This window comes from Anomaloglossus baeobatrachus, chromosome 5 (assembly GCF_048569485.1).
Source record: "Anomaloglossus baeobatrachus isolate aAnoBae1 chromosome 5, aAnoBae1.hap1, whole genome shotgun sequence".
Lineage (NCBI taxonomy): Eukaryota > Metazoa > Chordata > Amphibia > Anura > Aromobatidae > Anomaloglossus > Anomaloglossus baeobatrachus.
The window spans coordinates 426,972,412-426,994,115 of record NC_134357.1 but is presented as its reverse complement, the minus strand read 5'-3'; the positions used below and the strand labels follow the sequence as shown (position 1 = coordinate 426,994,115).

Here is a 21,704-nt window from a genome sequence, read left to right as displayed (position 1 = left end):
ACTTCCTCCCCCCCCTCCCCCCTTCTTTCTGCATAGAATCTTATTGAAACCAACTGTCATCTCCTATCTCTGTAATATAAAAATCTGTGTTCACTGAAGACAGATTATACCCTGGAATTCAGAATTTTGCGAATGAAAGATCAGTCCCGGAGGAGAAAGAAGCAAATTTCTCTGAGATATATTACAAAGTTGCTTATTTTCACGCGTACTGTTGATTTATGAAATAAAAATTTAAAATGAGGGTCACACTTTTAAGGTCCTTCTTTTCTCCTTTTTAAAGGGAACCCGTCAGCAGATTTGGGGCCTATAAGGTGTGGCCACCACCAGTGGGCTCTTGTATACAGCATTATAACATGCTGTATATAAGAGCGCAAGCTGCTGAATGACCATCTTGGTTTTACTGTGGTTTGGCTGAAGATGATGTAGTGTATGACCTTTTTATAGGTAACCTGTCACCAGTTTGGGGGCCTATAACATGCTGTATATGAGAGCCCAGGCCGCTGTGTAGAACGTAAAAAGCACTTTATAATACTTGGGTAAAACTGTCGCTGTGGTGGAGTTGGGCCATATGGGCGTCTCCGGTGCCGGCGCCTCCTCTTTAGGAAATCTTTGTCCTCCTTCTGAAGTCTGTGTGCATGACGCGTACTACGTCATACACACTCGCCGGTCCTGCACAGGCGCACTACAATAGTTTGATCTGCCCTCCTCAGGGCAGATCAAAGTGCGCCTGCACAGGACCTGAATGCCGGTGAGTGTGGATGACGTAGGACACGTCATGCACCGCGGCTTCCGAAGAAGGACGACAAAGATGGCTGAAAGAGGAGGCGCCGGCACCGGAGAATAGAGACTTCTATCAGACCAGTCTGCACTGGACCGACCATTAGGTAAGTATTATGAAGTGATTTTTACGTTTTACACAGCGGCCTGGGCTCTTATATACAGCATGTTATAGGCCCCCAAACTGATGACAGGTTCCCTTTAAAAAGGGCATATATTACATAATTTCCAGCCAAATAGTAGTAAAACCAAGATGGTCCCTCAGGTTGATGTGTGCAGGGTGTAGCAGAAAGTTACAGGATATGTAACCCTTGCAGGCCTACTTGTTTATTGGGTATGTGTAGACCCCTATACATTCAATAGGGGATGTATGCAGCAAACACATGATGCAGCCTCCTGTAGCTGACAGTTGGATTCCTGCTATCATTAGTGTGAGATCTATAAAGCGTATCCCTTTTTCTTCTGCCATCTTCACTAATGTGGATATCCGTAATCTGATGTATCTGTGTCCATCACATTTGTTCAGTGATCAGATCATTTGGGACTGACCTTTTAGCTCCTCTTGTTACTACATGCCGGGCCCCTGCAGGTAAATGAGACTGGAGGTGCAGAGGGGAGTCGATGGCTGTCATATGGCCCTTACTAATCAGTCTGCACAGAGCACTGACTTGCTGTTCAGCAGAATTTTCGGCATCCCTTGAAGCCACTCCTTGTGGCCTTTACCCTTTAAAGATCTGTGCAGCACGTGATCTGACAGGTGTTTAGTGTCGAGAGCTCTGACAATTTATACGGGATCCCAGTTTTGCTGTCATTTACTTTCCGGTGGATAGGTAATAAATGTTTGTGGCTGGAATGCTTTCTAAAGTAGTATGGCAAATGTGTATATATATATATATGAGTCCAACAATGTAGACCAGCTCACTCCTGCAATTCAGAACAGCATTATCGCAGGAAAATAGCGCAGATAGGACAACGCTAATGCTGTTCTGAATTGCTTGGACCATTATATTTTAATGAATTTTTGAATAAAAAGAAGGAAAAAATTTTCAACAGCATCCTGGATTGCTCACGTTATTGCTGGACTCTGCCTTGTCGTTGTTATATATATATATATATATAATATATATATATATATATATATATATATATATATATATATATATATATATATTAGGTCCAGGAATATTTGGACAGTGACACAAGTTTTGTTATTTTAGCGGTTTACAAAAACATGTTCAGAAATACAATTATATATATATATATATATATATATATATATATAATATGGGCTGAAAGTGCACACTCCCAGCTGCAATATGAGAGTTTTCACATCCAAATCGGAGAAAGGGTTTAGGAATCATAGCTCTGTAATGCATAGCCTCCTCTTTTTCAAGGGACCAAAAGTAATTGGACAAGGGACTCTAAGGGCTGCAATTAACTCTGAAGGCGTCTCCCTCGTTAACCTGTAATCAATGAAGTAGTTAAAAGGTCTGGGGTTGATTACAGGTGTGTGGTTTTGCATTTGGAAGCTGTTGCTGTGACCAGACAACATGCGGTCTAAGGAACTCTCAATTGAGGTGAAGCAGAACATCCTGAGGCTGAAAAAATAGAAAAAATCCATCAGAGAGATAGCAGACCTGCTTGGAGTAGCAAAATCAACAGTCGGGTACATTCTGAGAAAAAAGGAATTGACTGGTGAGCTTGGGAACTAAAAAAGGCCTGGGCGTCCACGGATGACAACAGTGGTGGATGATCGGCGCATACTTTCTTTGGTGAAGAAGAACCCGTTCACAACATCAACTGAAGTCCAGAACACTCTCAGTGAAGTAGGTGCATCTGTCTCTAAGTCAACAGTAAAGAGAAGACTCCATGAAAGTAAATACAAAGGGTTCACATCTAGATGCAAACCATTCATCAATTCCAAAAATAGACAGGCCAGAGTTAAATTTGCTGAAAAACACCTCATGAAGCCAGCTCAGTTCTGGAAAAGTATTCTATGGACAGATGAGACAAAGCTCAACCTGTACCAGAATGATGGGAAGAAAAAAGTTTGGAGAAGAAAGGGAACGGCACATGATCCAAGGCACACCACATCCTCTGTAAAACATGGTGGAGGCAACGTGATGGCATGGGCATGCATGGCTTTCAATGGCACTCGGTCACTTGTGTTTATTGATGACATAACAGCAGACAAGAGTAGCCGGATGAATTCTGAAGTGTACCGGGATATACTTTCAGCCCAGATTCAGCCAAATGCCGCAAAGTTGATCGGACGGCGCTTCATAGTACAGATGGACAATGACCCCAAGCATACAGCCAAAGCTACCCAGGAGTTCATGAGTGCAAAAAAGTGGAACATTCTGCAATGGCCAAGTCAATCACCAGATCTTAACCCAATTGAGCATGCATTTCACTTGCTCAAATCCAGACTTAAGACGGAAAGACCCACAAACAAGCAAGACCTGAAGGCTGCGGCTGTAAAGGCCTGGCAAAGTATTAAGAAGGAGGAAACCCAGCGTTTGGTGATGTCCATGGGTTCCAGACTTAAGGCAGTGATTGCCTCCAAAGGATTCGCAACAAAATATTGAAAATAAAAATATTTTGTTTGGGTTTGGTTTATTTGTCCAATTACTTTTGACCTCCTAAAATGTGGAGTGTTTGTAAAGAAATGTGTACAATTCCTACAATTTCTATCAGATATTTTTGTTCAAACCTTCAAATTAAACGTTACAATCTGCACTTGAATTCTGTTGTAGAGGTTTCATTTCAAATCCAATGTGGTGGCATGCAGAGCCCAACTCGCGAAAATTGTGTCACTGTCCAAATATTTCTGGACCTAACTGTAATATATATATACATACACACATACACATACACACATACATACATACATAGTGTGTATATATATATATGTATGTGTATATATATATATATATATATATATATATATATATAATCACTATTATTATTTACGTGTCTACATTTTTTATTTTATTTTATTTTTTTATAACAAAGGATGATGTTTCACCTGAGGTTATCAGTGCGGGTGCCAGGTGTTGCGTCCCACTGATCAGATACTGATGGCCTATTCCTGAGGATTAAGTGAAAAATAAACACCTGCACTCTGTAGCGCTAAGGCTATGTGTCCACGGTAGAATGTTGCTGCGGATTTTTCTGCATGAAAATCCGCGACTTTCCCGGCAAATCCGCACCTTCAAAGGTGCGGATTTTTTTTTTTTCCCCAATTTTATAGCCAAAATCCGGATCAAAATCCGCAACAATAATTGACATGTTGCAGATTTTTCCGGATCAAAATCCGCGGCAAATCCGCCGCGGAAAAATCCGCAGCATGGACACAGCATTTCCAAAATGCCATTGAAATGGCTGGGAAGTGCCGCGGCTGCAGATTTTCGGAAAATCCGCGGCTTTTCCGCGAGAAATCCGCGGCAAAATCCGTGCATTTTCCGCAGCGTGGACACATGGCCTAAGGCATGCAAACATTAAGGGCATTATGGACCTGTATTATTGTCTATTTTTTAGTTTATTGTATTTACGGTTTGCACCTGTTCACACTTGTCTGTTGGGGTGTACAGGTCGTCTTTTTTATTTTACTATCCTGAGGATAGGCCATTAATATATAAGTCCTAGACAAACCCTTTTAAGGCCCTGTGCGCACTATAAAATGGAATTTTCTTAAGAAAATTCCGGACCCTCTGAAAGATTACCGCACCTGCGGTAAAAAAAACGCAGCAAATAGCATGCGGTTTTGCAGCGTTTTTTTCCGCGGGTTGTTCCCTGTGTTTTTTTTCACCATTATCTATGGCAAAACCCGCAGGTACCTGTGGAATAGAAGTGACATGCAATTCTTTTTCCTGCAGAAAGCATGCAGCACAACCTGTTGGTGAAAAAAAACCCGCAGTGTGCGCACAGCATTTTTTTTTTTCCATAGGTTTTTCTGCAGCAAAACAGCGGTAAAAACCGCTGCGTGTGCACAGGGCTTAAAAATAGAAAAAAATGTGGGGTATATCGCCCTCTCCTGGATAACTTGTGTATATGCACATATGAGGAGACAAGTGTATGTCTGGCACCCCCCCAATTTACGGCTGTCTAATTTGTGGCCCTAGATTCCCTCCCCATGTTTTACTGAGGTCTCCCAACTTGTGTTCTGAACACGGTGGCAAATGCTATCGCCCTGCCAAGTCTGATTAAGGCTATGTGCGCACGTGTGCGTAATTCATGCAGTTACGCTGCGCTTTGTAGCGCAGTGTAACTGCATGCGTCCTGCGTCCCCTGCACAGTCTATGGAGATTGTGCAGGGGCCGTGCGCACGTGGCGTCTTAGAGCGCAGCGCTTCGGCTGCTGCCCAAAGCGCTGCGTTCAAGAAGTGACATGTCACTTCTTCCGTGCGCTTTGCCGGCAGCTCCTGCTCTGTCTATGGCAGGAGCTGCAGGCAGAGCGCATGGAATCTGCTTTTTTTTTTTTTTTTTTACTACGGACATTTTCTGCAGCAATTTGAAGCGCACGTGTGCTCTTCAGATCGCTGCAGAAATTTCTGCAGGGCTAGTACGCAACGTGCGCACATAGCCTAATTGGGTAATTGCACAGTAGGATCTCTATTACCTTGATTTTCAGTAAAAAAAACAAAAACCCAGAAGTCTTATTTTTGTTACTAGGATATTAATCACTGCAATGTCAGACAAAACCCAGTGTCTGTAATGGACCAAACTCTGCAAACTCTGAATGTGCAGGTTGATGCAAGAGGAATTGTCTATAAATTGAGTTGTTACATCTTAGATATGTGTCATCTCCCTGATGACGTCAGATTTGCTGGTTTTGGGGCGACCACTGAAGCACCTCCATATTGTGAGAAGAAAGAGGCAGCTGTGATAGAATTGAGCCGCTCCACTATGTCTTAAATGGGCAGTAAAGACTGGCTACAAAGAAACAGTGAGCAGCATGTCCTTTAGGAGACAGGCCTCCCTAGTGCCAGTGCTACCTTCATCTAGTGGTTGGACCCCCGCTGGTCAGGCATTGATGCCATATGCTAATGATCTATCCAATGTGTATTACGAGACAGCCCGTCAATAAGCAGGCGCTTACTATGTGGAGATGTAAATGTATCTGATGAAGCATTCGGCTTGTCAGGAATGAATCGGCGAGGAGTATTTCTAGTTATATAACTCTAATGAGGATTACCTAATGAAAGTTGTATATTCATAGCAGGAATGTCAGTGAGTCACAGCTATTTCAGAAAAAAAGCAAATGCTGCATAGTAATGTAAGAAGTCACGAAGCCACGTGCATCAGCGACGGGTATAAAGAAGTCTTCCAATTTTAAGCAAAAATTGTATGTCGTCAAACTGAAATGACACAGAAGTGGGTGTAAATGGTGTCTTATCCGGTGGTACCAGAAGAAGTTCAATTAGGCGCTCTAACCTGATGCTGTTATATTATAGACACAACTACAATAACCACGTGTTGAGGAAGGCTGCCGCATAACCCAGAGAAGGATAGCGTTGGAGGAGATGGAGGAAAAAGGTTAATTCGCGCTGGCAGAAAAAGATCACTGAAGATCAATGGGGATTAAGACATCGAATTTTATTGTTCTATGCGTTTTGGACCTGTATAACTCCTTCAGGAACAAAAATCAATTGATTTTTTTCCTGAAGAAGGAGTTATACAGCTCCGAAACATGTAGGTCTATAAGATCCGATGTCTTAATTCCCATTGATCTTCAGTGATCTTTTTCTGGCAGCGCGAATTAACCCTTTTCCTCCATCTCCTCCAAAGCAAAAATGGTAGGCTGAAAAGTTCTGATACTTTAGGGTGGACTTATCAAACAGTTTGTGTCAGAAACCGGGTGCAAAACCATTTTATATGTCTCAAAATGTTTGTGCAACTCAGTGTCGCAACTTTTTTTTTTAACTTTTAAATATTTTTTTTTCCCGACAGTATTTGCTTTTTTATGTACGGCGCATGTAGGATTCTTGTCTATGGAGCAGGAGCTGAGCCCGCAACCTCACCCGGCCAGCATCTGCCTGTCAGTGATCAGACTTGGCCCTGATGGCTGTTGCTAAGGCTAGGTTCACACTTCCGTTAAATTGTATCAGTCACAATCCGCTGGTAAACAACAGAATCCGTTTGGCGGATTCCGTTGTTCCCATAGACTTGTATGAGCGGCGGATTGTGACTGATGATGCTGCGTTGCATCCTCCGCCCGACTGATCAGTCGTAAAAAGGACTGACCGCGGGACGGAAGGAACACAGCCTGTAACGTTTTTTGAGCAGCGCAATCCGTAGGATTTCGCTGCGCATGCTCTCTCTGGCTCCCTGCACACGTAACCAGGATACACATCGGGTTACCAAGCAATACGCTTTGCCTAGTTACCCGATATTTACCCTGGTTACGTGTGCAAGGAGCCAGCGCTAAGTGATGTACGTTGGTAACCAAGGTAAATATCGGGTAACTAAGCAAAATGCTTTGCTTAGTTTTTACCCGATATTTACCCTGGCTATGTGTGCAGAGAGCCCGACACTTCCCTGCCCGGCTCCGCCCCCTCCCGCACTCCGCATGTGTACACACACACACACACACACCTGTCCCCAGCACTGCAGTCCGAGGCACTGACGTTTTCAGCGCCACGGCCCCGCTCAGCTCCACCCACCCCGAACTCCGCCCCCCTCGCGCTCCGCCCCCGCACACAACGGAGTCAGACAATGAATTCTGTTCTTTGTCATCCGTTGTACAACGCATCAGTCACATGCGCAAGCAACGCATGTGACTGATGCAAAACAACGGAAATGTGAACCTAGCCGAACTTCTTAAATGCCCTGTGATTCTCTGACGGCGACTTTTAAGGCGCACTATCTCAGGAGCTAGACATCATAGGAGACCATGATATTATATAAATATGCTGAAACACAGTTGTATTGAAGTATATAGATCAAGCAATCGCATGAAAAGTTTGGTAGGGCTACTAAAAAGTAAAAAGAAAAAAATATAAAATTATGTAGCCCATATGATAAATGCCATGAAGCAAAAAACACCAGAATTGTCTTTTTCTTTCATTCATTCATTCATTCATTCATTCATCCCAAAAAGTTATCCATGTACTTAGTGGCCCAAAAGGGTATCACTAAAAAAGACAGCTTGCAAAAGCCTCTGCTCAATAGATGGGGAAAAAAAAGTTATGGCTCCTGGGAGAAGAGGAGGAATAAACTAAAGTGCCAAAAATGAAAAGTGGGAAGGGGATTAAAAAGTGCACAAAGGTTAACATGTGGCGTGAATGAACGCGGTGCAAATGTATCATAATTCATGCCTCAAAGGTGGTATAAATCGAGACAGGATTGTACTATGTCCCTCCATTACTACAGCACATTTCTCACAGTGGCCCATGCAAGGTAAAAGCTGCGCCAAATTAAAGAAGATGCCAGGACAAAATGTCAATCTTGAGCAGTCGGGACCATTGATTCTATCTTTCACCACTTGTCTACTTCCAGTGGATGGGAACCTTTCTGTTCACATCAGAAGGATAAAATAACAATACTGAACATTTCTGACAGCTGAAGGTTTGATACAATTGTATGTAGTGTGGACAATCCTCTGTGAGCTGTACAGATAGACAGCATCAATCCCTGAGATGATGTGTATCATCTGTTGAGATGATAGGATGGTCTAAGATGACGTAGAGGAGGTTCCTTTACTACGTACCCCCCTTTATTACCTAGGCATAGAGCCAGTATGGGAAAGTCTTATTTTTCGTCTGCTGTCAGACGGGTGCGTAGTCTCTCAAGCGAGAGCATTGGATTCGATATGTTGTCACTCGACGCAAACTCTGCTGCGCACCTGAGCCAGGTATCATGTTACTGTGATCCATGTGTGAATCGGATAAGAGGGAGAGACGCATTTCTCCATCTTCTCCACTACCTGTCTCTGCGTATATCACACTGCACGGATGCAGTCCGATATTTCACGTGCACCCATAGAATGGATGCACGGTGTCCAATACACACTGCCAATCACAACCTGCGATTTTTATCTATTTATTTATTTTTTGTCATGCCTAATTGGCAAGAGGAAAAAAAACTCTGGTCGGCACTGCCCAATAGAATAATATCGGAGTGAGTGCATTCCAATATCACTTGTCCGACAGATACAATCCTATGAGCAAGCCCTTACAGATCAGGTCTGTCCATGTCTTGCATATTAATATTTCAGTAATCTACCAATGATTCAATGGGCAAATGTACAGCTGGCCGCTGCACTTTCTGAAACAACGCAGCCTTTACTTTTAATAGATGTGATCTTCATGTGACACTCCTTGTTTATGTGATGATGAATTACAATGAAGGGCTCCTAAATACATGTGGTCAATACTAATGACGGGCATGGGACTTAGGCTAGGTTCACATTTCCGTTGTTTATTATCAGTCACAATCCGCCGCTCTGATAAACAATGCAATCCGTTTGGCGGATTCCGTTGTTCCCATAGACTTGTATGAGTGGCGGATTGTGACTAATGACACTACGTTGCATCCGCCGCCCGACTGATCAGTCGTAAAAAGGACTGACCGTCGGGTGGCAGGAACGCAGCATGTAGCGTTTTTTGAGCAGTGGAATCCTTTTGATTTCACCGCGCATGCTCTCTCTCGTCGGCCGACCGATCAGCTGATCACCCAGCAGCCGGCTTCTGTGAGTGATCAGCTGATCGGCCGGCTTCTGTGAGCGATCAGCTGATCACCCAGCGGCCGGCTTCTGTGAGCGATCAGCTGATCGGCCGGCTTGTGTGAGCGATCAGCTGATCACCCGGCGGCCGGCTTCTGTGAGCGATCAGCTGATCACCCGGCGGCCGGCTTCTGTGAGCGATCAGCTGATCACCCGGCGGCCGGCTTCTGTGAGCGATCAGCTGATCACCCGGCGGCCGGCTTGTGTGAGCGATCAGCTGATCACCCGGCGGCCGGCTTGTGTGAGCGATCAGCTGATCACCCGGCGGCCGGCTTGTGTGAGCGATCAGCTGATCACCCGGCGGCCGGCTTGTGTGAGCGATCAGCTGATCACCCGGCGGCCGGCTTGTGTGAGCGATCAGCTGATCACCCGGCGGCCGGCTTGTGTGAGCGATCAGCTGATCACCCGGCGGCCGGCTTGTGTGAGCGATCAGCTGATCACCCGGCGGCCGGCTTGTGTGAGCGATCAGCTGATCACCCGGCGGCCGGCTTGTGTGAGCGATCAGCTGATCACCCGGCGGCCGGCTTGTGTGAGCGATCAGCTGATCACCCGGCGGCCGGCTTGTGTGAGCGATCAGCTGATCACCCGGCGGCCGGCTTGTGTGAGCGATCAGCTGATCACCCGGCGGCCGGCTTGTGTGAGCGATCAGCTGATCACCCGGCGGCCGGCTTGTGTGAGCGATCAGCTGATCACCCGGCGGCCGGCTTGTGTGAGCGATCAGCTGATCACCCGGCGGCCGGCTTGTGTGAGCGATCAGCTGATCACCCGGCGGCCGGCTTGTGTGAGCGATCAGCTGATCACCCGGCGGCCGGCTTCTGTGAGCGATCAGCTGATCACCCGGCGGCCGGCTTCTGTGAGCGATCAGCTGATCACCCGGCGGCCGGCTTGTGTGAGCGATCAGCTGATCACCCGGCGGCCGGCTTGTGTGAGCGATCAGCTGATCACCCGGCGGCCGGCTTGTGTGAGCGATCAGCTGATCACCCGGCGGCCGGCTTGTGTGAGCGATCAGCTGATCACCCGGCGGCCGGCTTGTGTGAGCGATCAGCTGATCACCCGGCGGCCGGCTTGTGTGAGCGATCAGCTGATCACCCGGCGGCCGGCTTGTGTGAGCGATCAGCTGATCACCCGGCGGCCGGCTTGTGTGAGCGATCAGCTGATCACCCGGCGGCCGGCTTGTGTGAGCGATCAGCTGATCACCCGGCGGCCGGCTTGTGTGAGCGATCAGCTGATCACCCGGCGGCCGGCTTGTGTGAGCGATCAGCTGATCACCCGGCGGCCGGCTTGTGTGAGCGATCAGCTGATCACCCGGCGGCCGGCTTCTGTGAGCGATCAGCTGATCACCCGGCGGCCGGCTTCTGTGAGCGATCAGCTGATCACCCGGCGGCCGGCTTCTGTGAGCGATCAGCTGATCACCCGGCGGCCGGCTTCTGTGAGCGATCAGCTGATCACCCGGCGGCCGGCTTCTGTGAGCGATCAGCTGATCACCCGGCGGCCGGCTTCTGTGAGCGATCAGCTGATCACCCGGCGGCCGGCTTCTGTGAGCGATCAGCTGAGTAGCCGGCCGCCGGGAGATAATCTGTTCGCTCTCAAAAGCCGGCGGCCGGGAGATAATCTGTTCGCTCTCAAAAGCCGGCGGCCAGGTGATCCGTTGATTGCTCACAGAAGCCAGCCGCCGGGTGATCAGCTGGTCGCGCTCTCTCACGTTTTACAACGGAGTCTGACAATGAATTCTTATTCTTGTCATCCGTTGTGCAACGCATCAGTCGCAAGCGTCAAGCAACGCATGTGACTGATGCAAAACAACGGAAATGTGAACCTAGTCTTAGGGCGGCTTTGCATGTTGCGACATCGCAAGCCGATGCTGCGATGTCGCACGCGATAGTGCCCGCCCCCGTCGCAGGTACAATATCGTGTGATAGCTGGCGTAGCGAAAATTCTTGCTACACCAGCTTCACATGCACTCACCTGCCCTGCGACCGTCGTTCTGGCCGGCGACCCGACTCCTTCCTAAGGGGGCGGGTCGTGCGGCGTCATAGCGACATCACACGGCAGGCGGCCAATAGTGGCGGAGGGGCGGAGATGAGCAGGATGTAAACATCCCGCCCACCTCCTTCCTTCCGCATATTCTACGGAAGCCGCGGTGACGCCGGTAGGAGATGTTCCTCGCTCCTGCGGATTCACACACAGCGATGTGTGCTGCCGCTGGAACGAGGAACAACATCAGACCATCGCGTCAGCGTAATTATGGATTACGCCGACGCTGCACCGATGATATGATTACGACGAGATTTTGCGCTCGTTAATCGTATCATCTAGGCTTTACACACTACGATGTCGCATGCGATGCCGGATGTGCGTCACTTTCAATTTGACCCCACCGACATCGCACCTGCGATGTCGTAGTGTGCAAAGCCCGCCTTACTCCTTCCAAAGGACCAGGGGGCACTCACTACCTCTGGAGAAAAAGTGATTCAGGCAGCTAATTATTAGTAAGGATTCTTTACAGTTAGAGCAGTCAGACTGTGGAATGCCGACCACAAGAGGTAGTAATGGCAGATACTATAACAGCTTTTAAAAAAGGGCTGGATGATTTCCTCACAATAAATAGCACTGTGGGTTATTAATAATTTGGCATTAGAAAATGTATAAATAACAGAGAAAGACTGGGCTTAATGGACCTATGTAACTAAATAAAGGCGTCAGCCCCTTTAGAGGGGTATGGAGACATGCAGGCTGTCACCCCTATGTGCTTGGATGGCACACGTTCCCTGGGTTGTTAATGGGATGATTGGGTTTATCGGTTCCCGTCGGATCATTTAGAGATTGATTTGTTTTAATGTCCTGGGTAACAGGCAGTCAATAAGAGAGCGCTTGTCTGCCGCTGGTTTAAAGTAAAAGAATTCATCTCACGAGACCGCCAGCATCTGTCACGTCCTAGGCCTGAACACAGAGACGTCTTCACTCCATACAGCGGCTGCTTCGTGTCTGTGTATGGCGCAGGACAAAACGCGGCTTTGTTTTAATCATTTAATTTCATAGCGGATTCTGTATGAAATAGAGACGTCTTTGTCTCACCGCCCCTGCTGTTGTATTTCAGATCTCGACTGCAGTTCTTGCCTTCACATTTGCCTGCGACAGTCAGTGATGGAGTCAGAAGCCAAAGACGGCGACGAGGACAACCTCCAGAGCGCTTTTAAAAAGCTGCGGGTCGACGCTGAAGGGTACGTCATTCCGCTGCTCTCCGGCTTTACTGTCTGTCGTGGGCTGAGCGGAGTCATTTTTGCACTGGAGGCATCACAACGCAGCGGAGCATACTAAACTGCGTCATCACCAAACAAGCCTTACTCCCGAAGGGGCGGAAAATCACAGACAAATTCTGTACAGATAGCCACCTCATAATAGAAAGCCATTTACTATTGTAGAAGAGGCAGCTGTAAACCAGAAGTCCCCAGCGCAGAACTACAACTCCCAGAGCGCATTGCTTCCTGGATTATGCAACTCTGCGTATACCCTGAAACTTGCCCGCTATATATCAGTCCATTTTCTGTTTTAACTGTACTGGAGAATGACCTAAGGTTTTTTTGTTTTGCAGATGCACATCATTGAGTGGAGCGGACGGCTCTAGTTCAAGATCAAGCGGGAGAACGACACTTGAAGACGTCAAACCAAAAGTGTTGGGTTCTTTGAAGGAGAGTTGGCATGGGTAAGACTGAGACTAATGGCTGGTTACAGGCAGCACAGATAAGAGTGCGCCCTCTTGTGGAGAACTTGGATAATGTCTCTATAACATAACCTCAATGTACGTAGCTCATCCTGGTGCAATATGCATCCACCTTGATGGGGGTTTGAATCATTTGGGGCAGTAAAATAAGTACATGGCTCGACCCTTCGTAGCGATGCATTTCCCATCTGGAATATTGGATACGATGGAGCAGAACACCATTTAATTCTGTCAGATTTGGGTAGATTCTGACATCTTTGTATGAAGTCATCGAACATAAGAAGGGACATTCACAAACTGCTATGGGCGCATTATTATACACCTCTATTCTCTTTTATCCAAACCACATTAACTCTGTGTTAGCAAACGAATAGCTGAGTGGTTTTTTAAACCTGTTACATGCAAGAACTTGTGCTTAATACTAAATACAATTGAGGTTTTATCAAGTATATGAGCTAAATTGTTGTTAGTGTTTTACTATAATCCAGTCTAGCCGACTTGTGCGCTGTGATAAGGACACAGAGCTTGTGTCACTTGTTGGCGCTGCTGGGACATAGTCTGAATAGCTGCAGATTGAATAATCTGGAGGTGATGAAATACAATGAGGTCACGTTACTATTAGGGAAATCTTTTTAACCCATTCAGTGTGGAAGATATAATTGCTATAGTTATAGTCTTTTCGAGTTTTGTGTTTGACAGCTAAGACACTGATCATACATTGAAAATAGGTGGGCTTATCTGATTGCTATTTACATGGTGGGGAGGTGAGATCTCCTTCACTACCTGTATAAATTCACTTGATCATGCCCACTCTAGAGGTAGACTTGTGCTTATCTGATTTAGCAACAGACCTGCATGCAATGTGTCGAAAAAAAATCCAATTTACCCTAAGAAAAACACTAAAAAATGTAAAGCAGAATAAAAATTGGCAAAAATTAATTTAGCTAAAAATAAGCTTGTTTGATAGATTAAAAAAGGTATTGCTCTTACAAAAATAGGCACACATGGTGTTTAACCCCCTTCCTCGCATAGGAGGCACTATTATTTCCTATATTGCAATTTAACTGTTTAATTTCCGCTGTCAGTCACTTAGAATGGCAGTTAAATGATGCGATTTCTGCCACTTGCGGTGCGTTCACAGGATACCGATGAGTTGTCATTGTAGTTTGGGGGTCTGTTGAATCCTCCAATGTCTGTAATCTCCCAGTTTATGACCGGGCTTCATAGGAAAACATCATTCTGTTGTTACCTTGCAATACAGGTGTATGGAAGTAAGTAGAACAAGCAAGCTAATGATTGTAGGTTCAAGATCCATAATATGACAAAAAAAAGTTTTTCTTTTAATAACTTATATTATAACAATTATATTTATAATATATTATATTTATAATATTTTTTGTGTATATATGTGTGTGTGTGTGTGTGTGTGTGTGTATATATATATATATATATATATATATATATATATATATATATATATATATATATATTATAATATAATATATATTTCAGCTGACATGTGCCTTGCAGACACGAGTGGAATTGCTATCCACCTGTACCAGTTAACCCCTTAAATGGCGCTGTCAAAATGTGACCGCGCCATTTTAATGGCGATCGCGGTACATCTGGCCTCCACCGGAAGTCAGTGTTGTGATCATGTGGATCCGATGGTTGTCATGGTAGCACAGGGTCATGTGATTACTCCTGTAGCTCACATGACTCAGGTCCTGTAACAAGCAGCCGAGTATTGCAGGTTACAAGAGATGATCATTTCTGGCGGGGCTGCTCTGATCGGGAGAAAAGAATGAGCGATCAGACTGTTGATCCTAATAGTCCCCTAAAAAAAAGTTTTAAAAAAAACCCCTAAGTTCAGATCACCTCCCTTTCGCCCCATTGAAAATTAAAGGGTTTAAAAATATACATACACTTGGTATTTTCCGCAATCAGAAATGCCCGATCTATCAAACTATAAAATCAATTAATCTGATTGTAAACGGCGTAGCAGCAAAAAAAAATTCCAAATGCCAAAATTATGTTTTTTGGTCGCTGCAAATTTTGCACAAAATGCAATAACAGGCGATCAAAACGGCGCTTCTGCACAAAAATGGTACCGTCAAAAACGTCAGCTCAAGACGCAAGAAATAAGCAGTCACTGAGTAGATCCTGAAAAATGAGAACACTACAGGTTGCGCAAAACATGCGCTACATTTTTTGGACAAATTTCTGATTTATTCTTTTTTTTTAACCCCTTAGATAAAAGTAAACCTATTCAGGTTTGGTGTCCACAAACTCGTACCTACCTGAGACATCAGAGCGACACATCCGTTTTACCATATAGTGAACACTGTGAATAAAATATCTTAAAAACAATCGTGGAATCGCACTTTTTTTGCCGTTTTCCAGTTACACTATATGGTAAAACTAATGGATTCATTTAAAAGTGCAATTCGTCCCGTAGAAAACAGGGACTCGTATGGCAAGATTGACTGAAAAATAAAGTTACGTCTCTCGGAAGAAAGGGAGCGAAAAAAACCCCGGAAAATCGGTTTTAAAGAGGTTGGTCACTACATTTCATAGAATAGGCCATTTATATCTGATCGGTGGGGTCCGACGCCATACCGATCACCTGTTGTCGGCACTGGACGGATGTTATTGGATTCTGCCGGAACTCAACAGCTCCTTAGTCTCTATGGTGGCCACGGCCAAATACTGCAGAGCCACCGGTACTGAAATAAATTGGGGGTGGATTTGTACCATCAGGTTGTGGCCACTATGTTTGATGGAGCTGCTGTGTTCCAGAAGTATCCAAGAATTTCTAACCAGCTAAGGATAGGCCATTGATTTAAACATAAAGTAGCGGCCAACCTCTGCAAAAGTCCGATCTATCAACATCTAAAATTAATTCAAATGGTAAATGCTATAAAGAGAAAAATACCGAAATGCCTAGATTGCAGCCACCTTCCTAAAAAAAGCTGTTATTCAGCTCCAGCACCAGAAAAATAAAAACGTTACAAATCTTGGATTACGATAACACAAACCAAAATTTTTTTTCTTCCATTGCTTAAATAAAGAAACCTATTAGAAGTTGGCTATCCCTGTAATCATTCTGACCTGAAGATTCATGCAGCCTGGTCATACAGCTATCTTGATGGAGAAATAAAAAAGTTAAGGCTCTTCGAAGAACGGGAGGAAAAAAAAAATTGAGGGCCGAAAAGATAATTGGCCTGTGGGAAGAGGTTAAAAGTGGCCATTGATTGATATAAAAGTGATCTGCAAAGCAGGGAGGGTATTCAAGTATATACGCTGTTTTACTACTTATTGCTAACTTTTCTGTGTTTTTTTTTTTTTTTTTTTTGTAGATCATCAAGGAAAACCACTAGAGGAGCCGGAAGAACACCACGAAGACGACGCTCGAAATCCCCGGTCCTTCACCCCCCAAAGTTTACACACTGCAGCACAAAGACCACGTGCAGCTCCCAACTAAAGCACAAGAGCCTTTGCGATGCTGTGGAAGGAGGGGCTGCCAGCAGCCGTCTAGCTGTCAGCGACCCTTCCAGCACTACCATCAGTGGCTATAAAAGATTTGGCCTGGAGCCTTCAGGGGTGTCCGCGTCAGAGACTGCATCTCAAATGGGCAAGACTGCTTCTTCCATTCTTCTGGAGCCCAGCAGAAACACAAAGGGCAGCCTCCCTACAGATTTCCACTCTGTATCTAAGCTCGGCACGGCTGCAAAATGTACTTGCAACGGTAGTGATTGCCAATGTGACAACTGGCAAAACATGGAAGTTTACTCCTTTTCTGGCTTGCGGGACATGCTTACAGAATGTGAGAAGACGGTGAAGGAGGACTACTCTCAGTCTTTACAAAACAGAACTCAAACGTCAGGAAACAGCACCTCCGGATCTCCCCGCTCCTGCTCCGAACAGGCCAGAGCATCAGTTGATGATGTAACTATAGAAGACCTCGCCGGATACATGGAATACTACCTGTATATTCCAAAGAAGATGTCGCACATGGCCGAGATGATGTATACCTGATTGCAGACCTTGAGCCATGGGTGAAAAGTAACGCATGTAGGTCATCTCTGAGGGATCTCCTTCTGACTCCCTAAACCTCCACTCGTCACCATTTTGTGGACAATAAATCCCTTCATTGAATTCTGCTTTGATAATGTTTAAGACCCACCAAAAATAACCAACCACTTAATGGGGCTATCCAGCTCCCCTTATTTTCACTCTGGGAAGTGTCAAGTGCTGCCCACATGGCATCCGTCCGCACCTTGCCCAATCTAGAGCATGATATCTGGCAAGTGGCCATCGAGTACATGATTAGCAGCACCTCACACCTCCTGAGGTGTAAGTAAATTGTGCTTATTAATGCCCTTTAAATGATATTCTAGCTTGTTGGCATACCATAATGTCTGTTAGCCATACTGTTGAGTCATTGGCCACACTTGATGTCACCAGCTGATCCTGTAGTTGCATGGAAGCGGCTGTCTATTGCTAAATTCTTGGGTTGGGGGAGGGGGTATTTCAAGCGCTAATTCCAAAATTTAACAAATACAATTGTGGTGAGAGGGGTGATTGATTGGAACAAATCATTTTCATGCAGTATCATGGGAAATCCTTACGTTCATCGCAGTGTTACATGAATGTCGGTCACGTTAGGTACCATTTTGTGTGTTTGACAATAGGAGAAGTAGGTTCTGAATTGTGAAGTGAGAACGGCTTCTATTTAAAGTAAGGTAAAGCGGTGCCCCTGTTGCAGTGATCGTTCCAGCCAATGTATTGAATTGTTTTTGAGCTCGCAGTTACAGCTCAGTAGATTAATGTTGGCTAATAAACATTCATTGAAATTACATCCGCGTGTGTTACCTCCGCGTGTCATTCACCCATTTTCTTTGAAGTCGTGATAGAACGAATGGTGCATGGCAGATGGTGAAAGTATCTGACCCCTTTTTCTGCTTTGTTACAGTCTCCTTTTTCGCAACTTCATGAGAGTTGTGTTCTCGTGCATGAGTTTCCTTTCTTTTCTATTTTTTTCCCCCCCATATTCCAAAAAAACCTATTCATAGTGTAGGGTTTTAGGCAGTGTCCGAGGGGCGATAACTAGATTTAAGCTCTGTAGGCCAAGGGGATTAATGTGGGATGAGACCTTCAGAAACTGCTCTATATTCGCCACTATTCACATTTCTTAGATTTGCTATAAAAATGCCTAAAACCAAGTGGAAACCTGACTGACCCCGCTACACCATCAACATTAAAACTGCAACACCAATAAAGAAACATAGTGGAATTATCCAAATCACGGATGGATAGATGTATTAATGATATGCAAATGGTATAAAAATGGAAACAAATTTTTCAAAATATCTGTTTATTCAATATTGAGTGCGATCGCCACATGCAGAAATCCTTGCAATTAAACGCCTTGGCTGCTATCAGTGAGGTTATTAATGGTTGAGGAGTGTTCTGTCACACTGAATACACTCGGATACAAAAGTCATCAAAATCCACTGCTGGCAGCACCCTTTGCTGACCAATGATGTGCTCGATTGGAGACAAGGCTGGAGACACTGCAGGTCATTGTAATATGTTTAGACCACGCAAGCTGCTCAAGTTGCACATCAGCAAGATGTGGCATGTCGGGTTGATAAAAATGGTTCCTGGGACACTTTCTTTTTCCCTTCTGAAGGTCTCTTCATTGCGTTGCACTTGTGGTCTCCAGACCAATCTTTGGTTACCATTGCGTTCAAAACAAAAGTTAGGCTATGTGCGCACTTACCGGATTTTGCCGCGGATTTGCTGCATGTTTCGCTGCAGAAAATGTTCATAACATCTCTGCAGTGAATCACCAGCAAATCCTATGGAGAAAAAAAATCCTGGGCGCACTGGGCGGAATTTGACAGCTGCATGTTTTGCTGCGGGAATCCCGCAGCAAAAACAAGTGCATGTCACTTCTTTTCCGCACATCGCTGCGGGATTTCACTCCATTGACTCCAATGTTAATCATGAAATCCCGCAGGGAATAACGCAGGCAACAAAATCTGTGCGGTTCACTGCGTTTTCCTGCGTTATTCCCTGCGGCATTTCGCGGTTTACCTCCGGTAATGTGCATCGCTTGTCTGCGGTTTTGCAGGGAAGTGATGTCATTACAGGAAGAGGAAGCAAAGCAGAGAGTAAACACACACTCATCACAGACACACACACATCACAGACACATAGAACACACATAGAAAGAAAACGGAAATATAGAAAACAAAGAACGTGGGCTCTGCTGCATATTCACCGCCCAGCCGAGGTAAGCACACAGCGGCAGCCCGGTATTCTCAGGCTTGGGAGGGAGAGGGGCAGGGATAATGTCCCCGCCTCACTCCCCCTCCCGCAGCCGAGAATATCAGCCGCAGCTGCCCCGGCACTGTCGCATGCATTATGCGGCAATACCGGCGTGTCCTCGGCTCTTCTTGCCACCGTGTAGCAGTGACAGCAAGGTAATACAAGGGGTTAATGGTGGTGGGGGACCACCGCCATTAACTCCAGGCTTGATCATGGCAGCGTCTATGAGACAGCTGACATGATCAACCTGTAAGTAAAGTGAAAAAAACACACACACCGAAAAATCCTTTATTTTTAAATAAAACAAACAAGCCTCGTTCACCATTTTTATTAACCCCTCCCGCACCAAAGCTCCGGCGTAATCCACAGCTCCGGCGTAATCCACAGGTCCTGCGCTGCTTCCATCCAGCCGCGACTGTCACAGACACAGCGCTGACTGAAAGCAGCAGACAGCAGAGGTAATTACCGGTCATTTCCCACGGCCGGTAATGTGAACTCACTGCCGACCGTGGGAAATGCAGCGATCTGTCCTCTATCTATCTATCCCTCTATCTATTCTTCTGTCTATCTACTATCTCAGAATTAAATGACTTTTTTTTTTTTTTTTTCAATGTGCTTTATTGCATTGAATGCAATAAAGCACATCCCAACCCGCACGCGGCAAAACCGCGGCAATACCGCGAATAATACCGCGGTAAAACCGCGGCAAACCATGCATGCATGCGGTTTTCGGGTGCGGTTTCCCGCGGTTTTTTACCGCGAGTGCGGTAATCTTTGAGAGCATGCGGAATTTTCACAAGAAAATTCCATTTCCCAGTGCGCACAAGGCCTTAAGTGGTAACATTTCTCCTTGTGGAAAGTGATGTGCCAGTATAAGACTTAAGGCCCCGTCACACACAGAGATAAATCTTTGGCAGATCTGTGGTTACAGAGAAATCATGGACATATTGTTCCATTTGTACACCGCCACAAACCTGGCACTGATTGTCCACAATTTCACTGCAACCACAGATATGTCGCAGATTTATCTCTGTGTGTGACAGGGCCTTTAGGATAAAAGCCAAACCAGAATCTCAATTTGCAGACACATCAGTCTTCTGTTATTACTCCTCCTTCGTGCAAAGCATGAGTTCTGATTTGGCTGTGTGAAAGGCTTTTGACAGGGATCTAATGAGAAACGTTAGCCCTTAGACCCCTGTCAGAAGCCTTTCTTACAGCCAAATCAGATATCATACTTGCACTGAGGGGTAATACCCCGAAACACATGTCTACAAATTAAAATTCTGGTTTGGCTTTTATCCTAAGTCATATGACAAGTCTCGCTATAGGGTAGATATTCACCTTTAGGGCTGCTTCTCACTTGCGAGTTTCTCGCAGTAGAGCAATGCGAGAAAAACTCGCATTGAAATCGGACACATGTTAGTCAATGATTCAGCTCTCATCTGCGATTTTTTTCTCAGTCCAAATCGGACCGAGAAAAAAATCGCAGCATGCTGCTTTTTTGCGAGTTTCTCGCACCATTTGTCCCAATGATTTCCTATGGAAGGGGATTAAAAGTAGCATCACACACGCGCACCACCGTTCACATTTGCGAGTGTGGCAGTAACTTCGCACATTAGATGAATGTGACAGCACATTCCCATAGGTTAATTAAATGACACATGTGTAATAGCTTTTATCTAATTAAAATGTTGCATGAAACTAGCATCGCAATCGCAACACACACGCGAGCAAATAGCATCGCACTTGCGTTGCACTCGCACCTAACGTGAACTAAAATCAGCCGAGTATTTTTCAGCCCAGTCGGACCGATTTTACTCGCATAGATGTGTTTCCACCCTTAGGATTACTACTTCCAATAGGTGGCATTATAGTTAAATTCCTCTTCCCCTCTGAATAGGCAATTTGCAAGACAAAAATTGGACTGACCACTGAAAAAGATAGACCTCCATGCCACCCTCAATTGTCCTCTTGCTCTGCACCATGATAGCCATTGAGAGCAGTGGTGGGATTTCAAAGGAACACATGTAGCTAGACATCTGGCTTTTAAGGGTGCTTTACACGCTGCGACATCGGTAACTATATATCGTCGGGGTCACGTCGTTAGTGACACACATCCGGAGCCGTTACCGACATCGCAGCGTGT

General features: G+C 45.4%; 1 protein-coding gene across 1 annotated transcript in view; it reads left to right on the top strand.

The window, feature by feature from the left end:
• Positions 1-18,081, top strand: part of OSER1 (oxidative stress responsive serine rich 1) — a 33,659-nt gene extending 15,578 nt beyond the window's left edge. Inside the window, exons 2-4 of the mRNA XM_075347749.1 lie at positions 12,599-12,722; positions 13,094-13,204; positions 16,582-18,081. Coding sequence (XP_075203864.1) covers positions 12,646-12,722; positions 13,094-13,204; positions 16,582-17,260 — 867 coding nt within the window. The 5' untranslated portion in view covers positions 12,599-12,645 and the 3' untranslated portion in view covers positions 17,261-18,081. The remainder of the gene's footprint in view (positions 1-12,598; positions 12,723-13,093; positions 13,205-16,581) is intronic.
• The last annotated feature ends 3,623 nt before the right edge of the window (positions 18,082-21,704 follow it).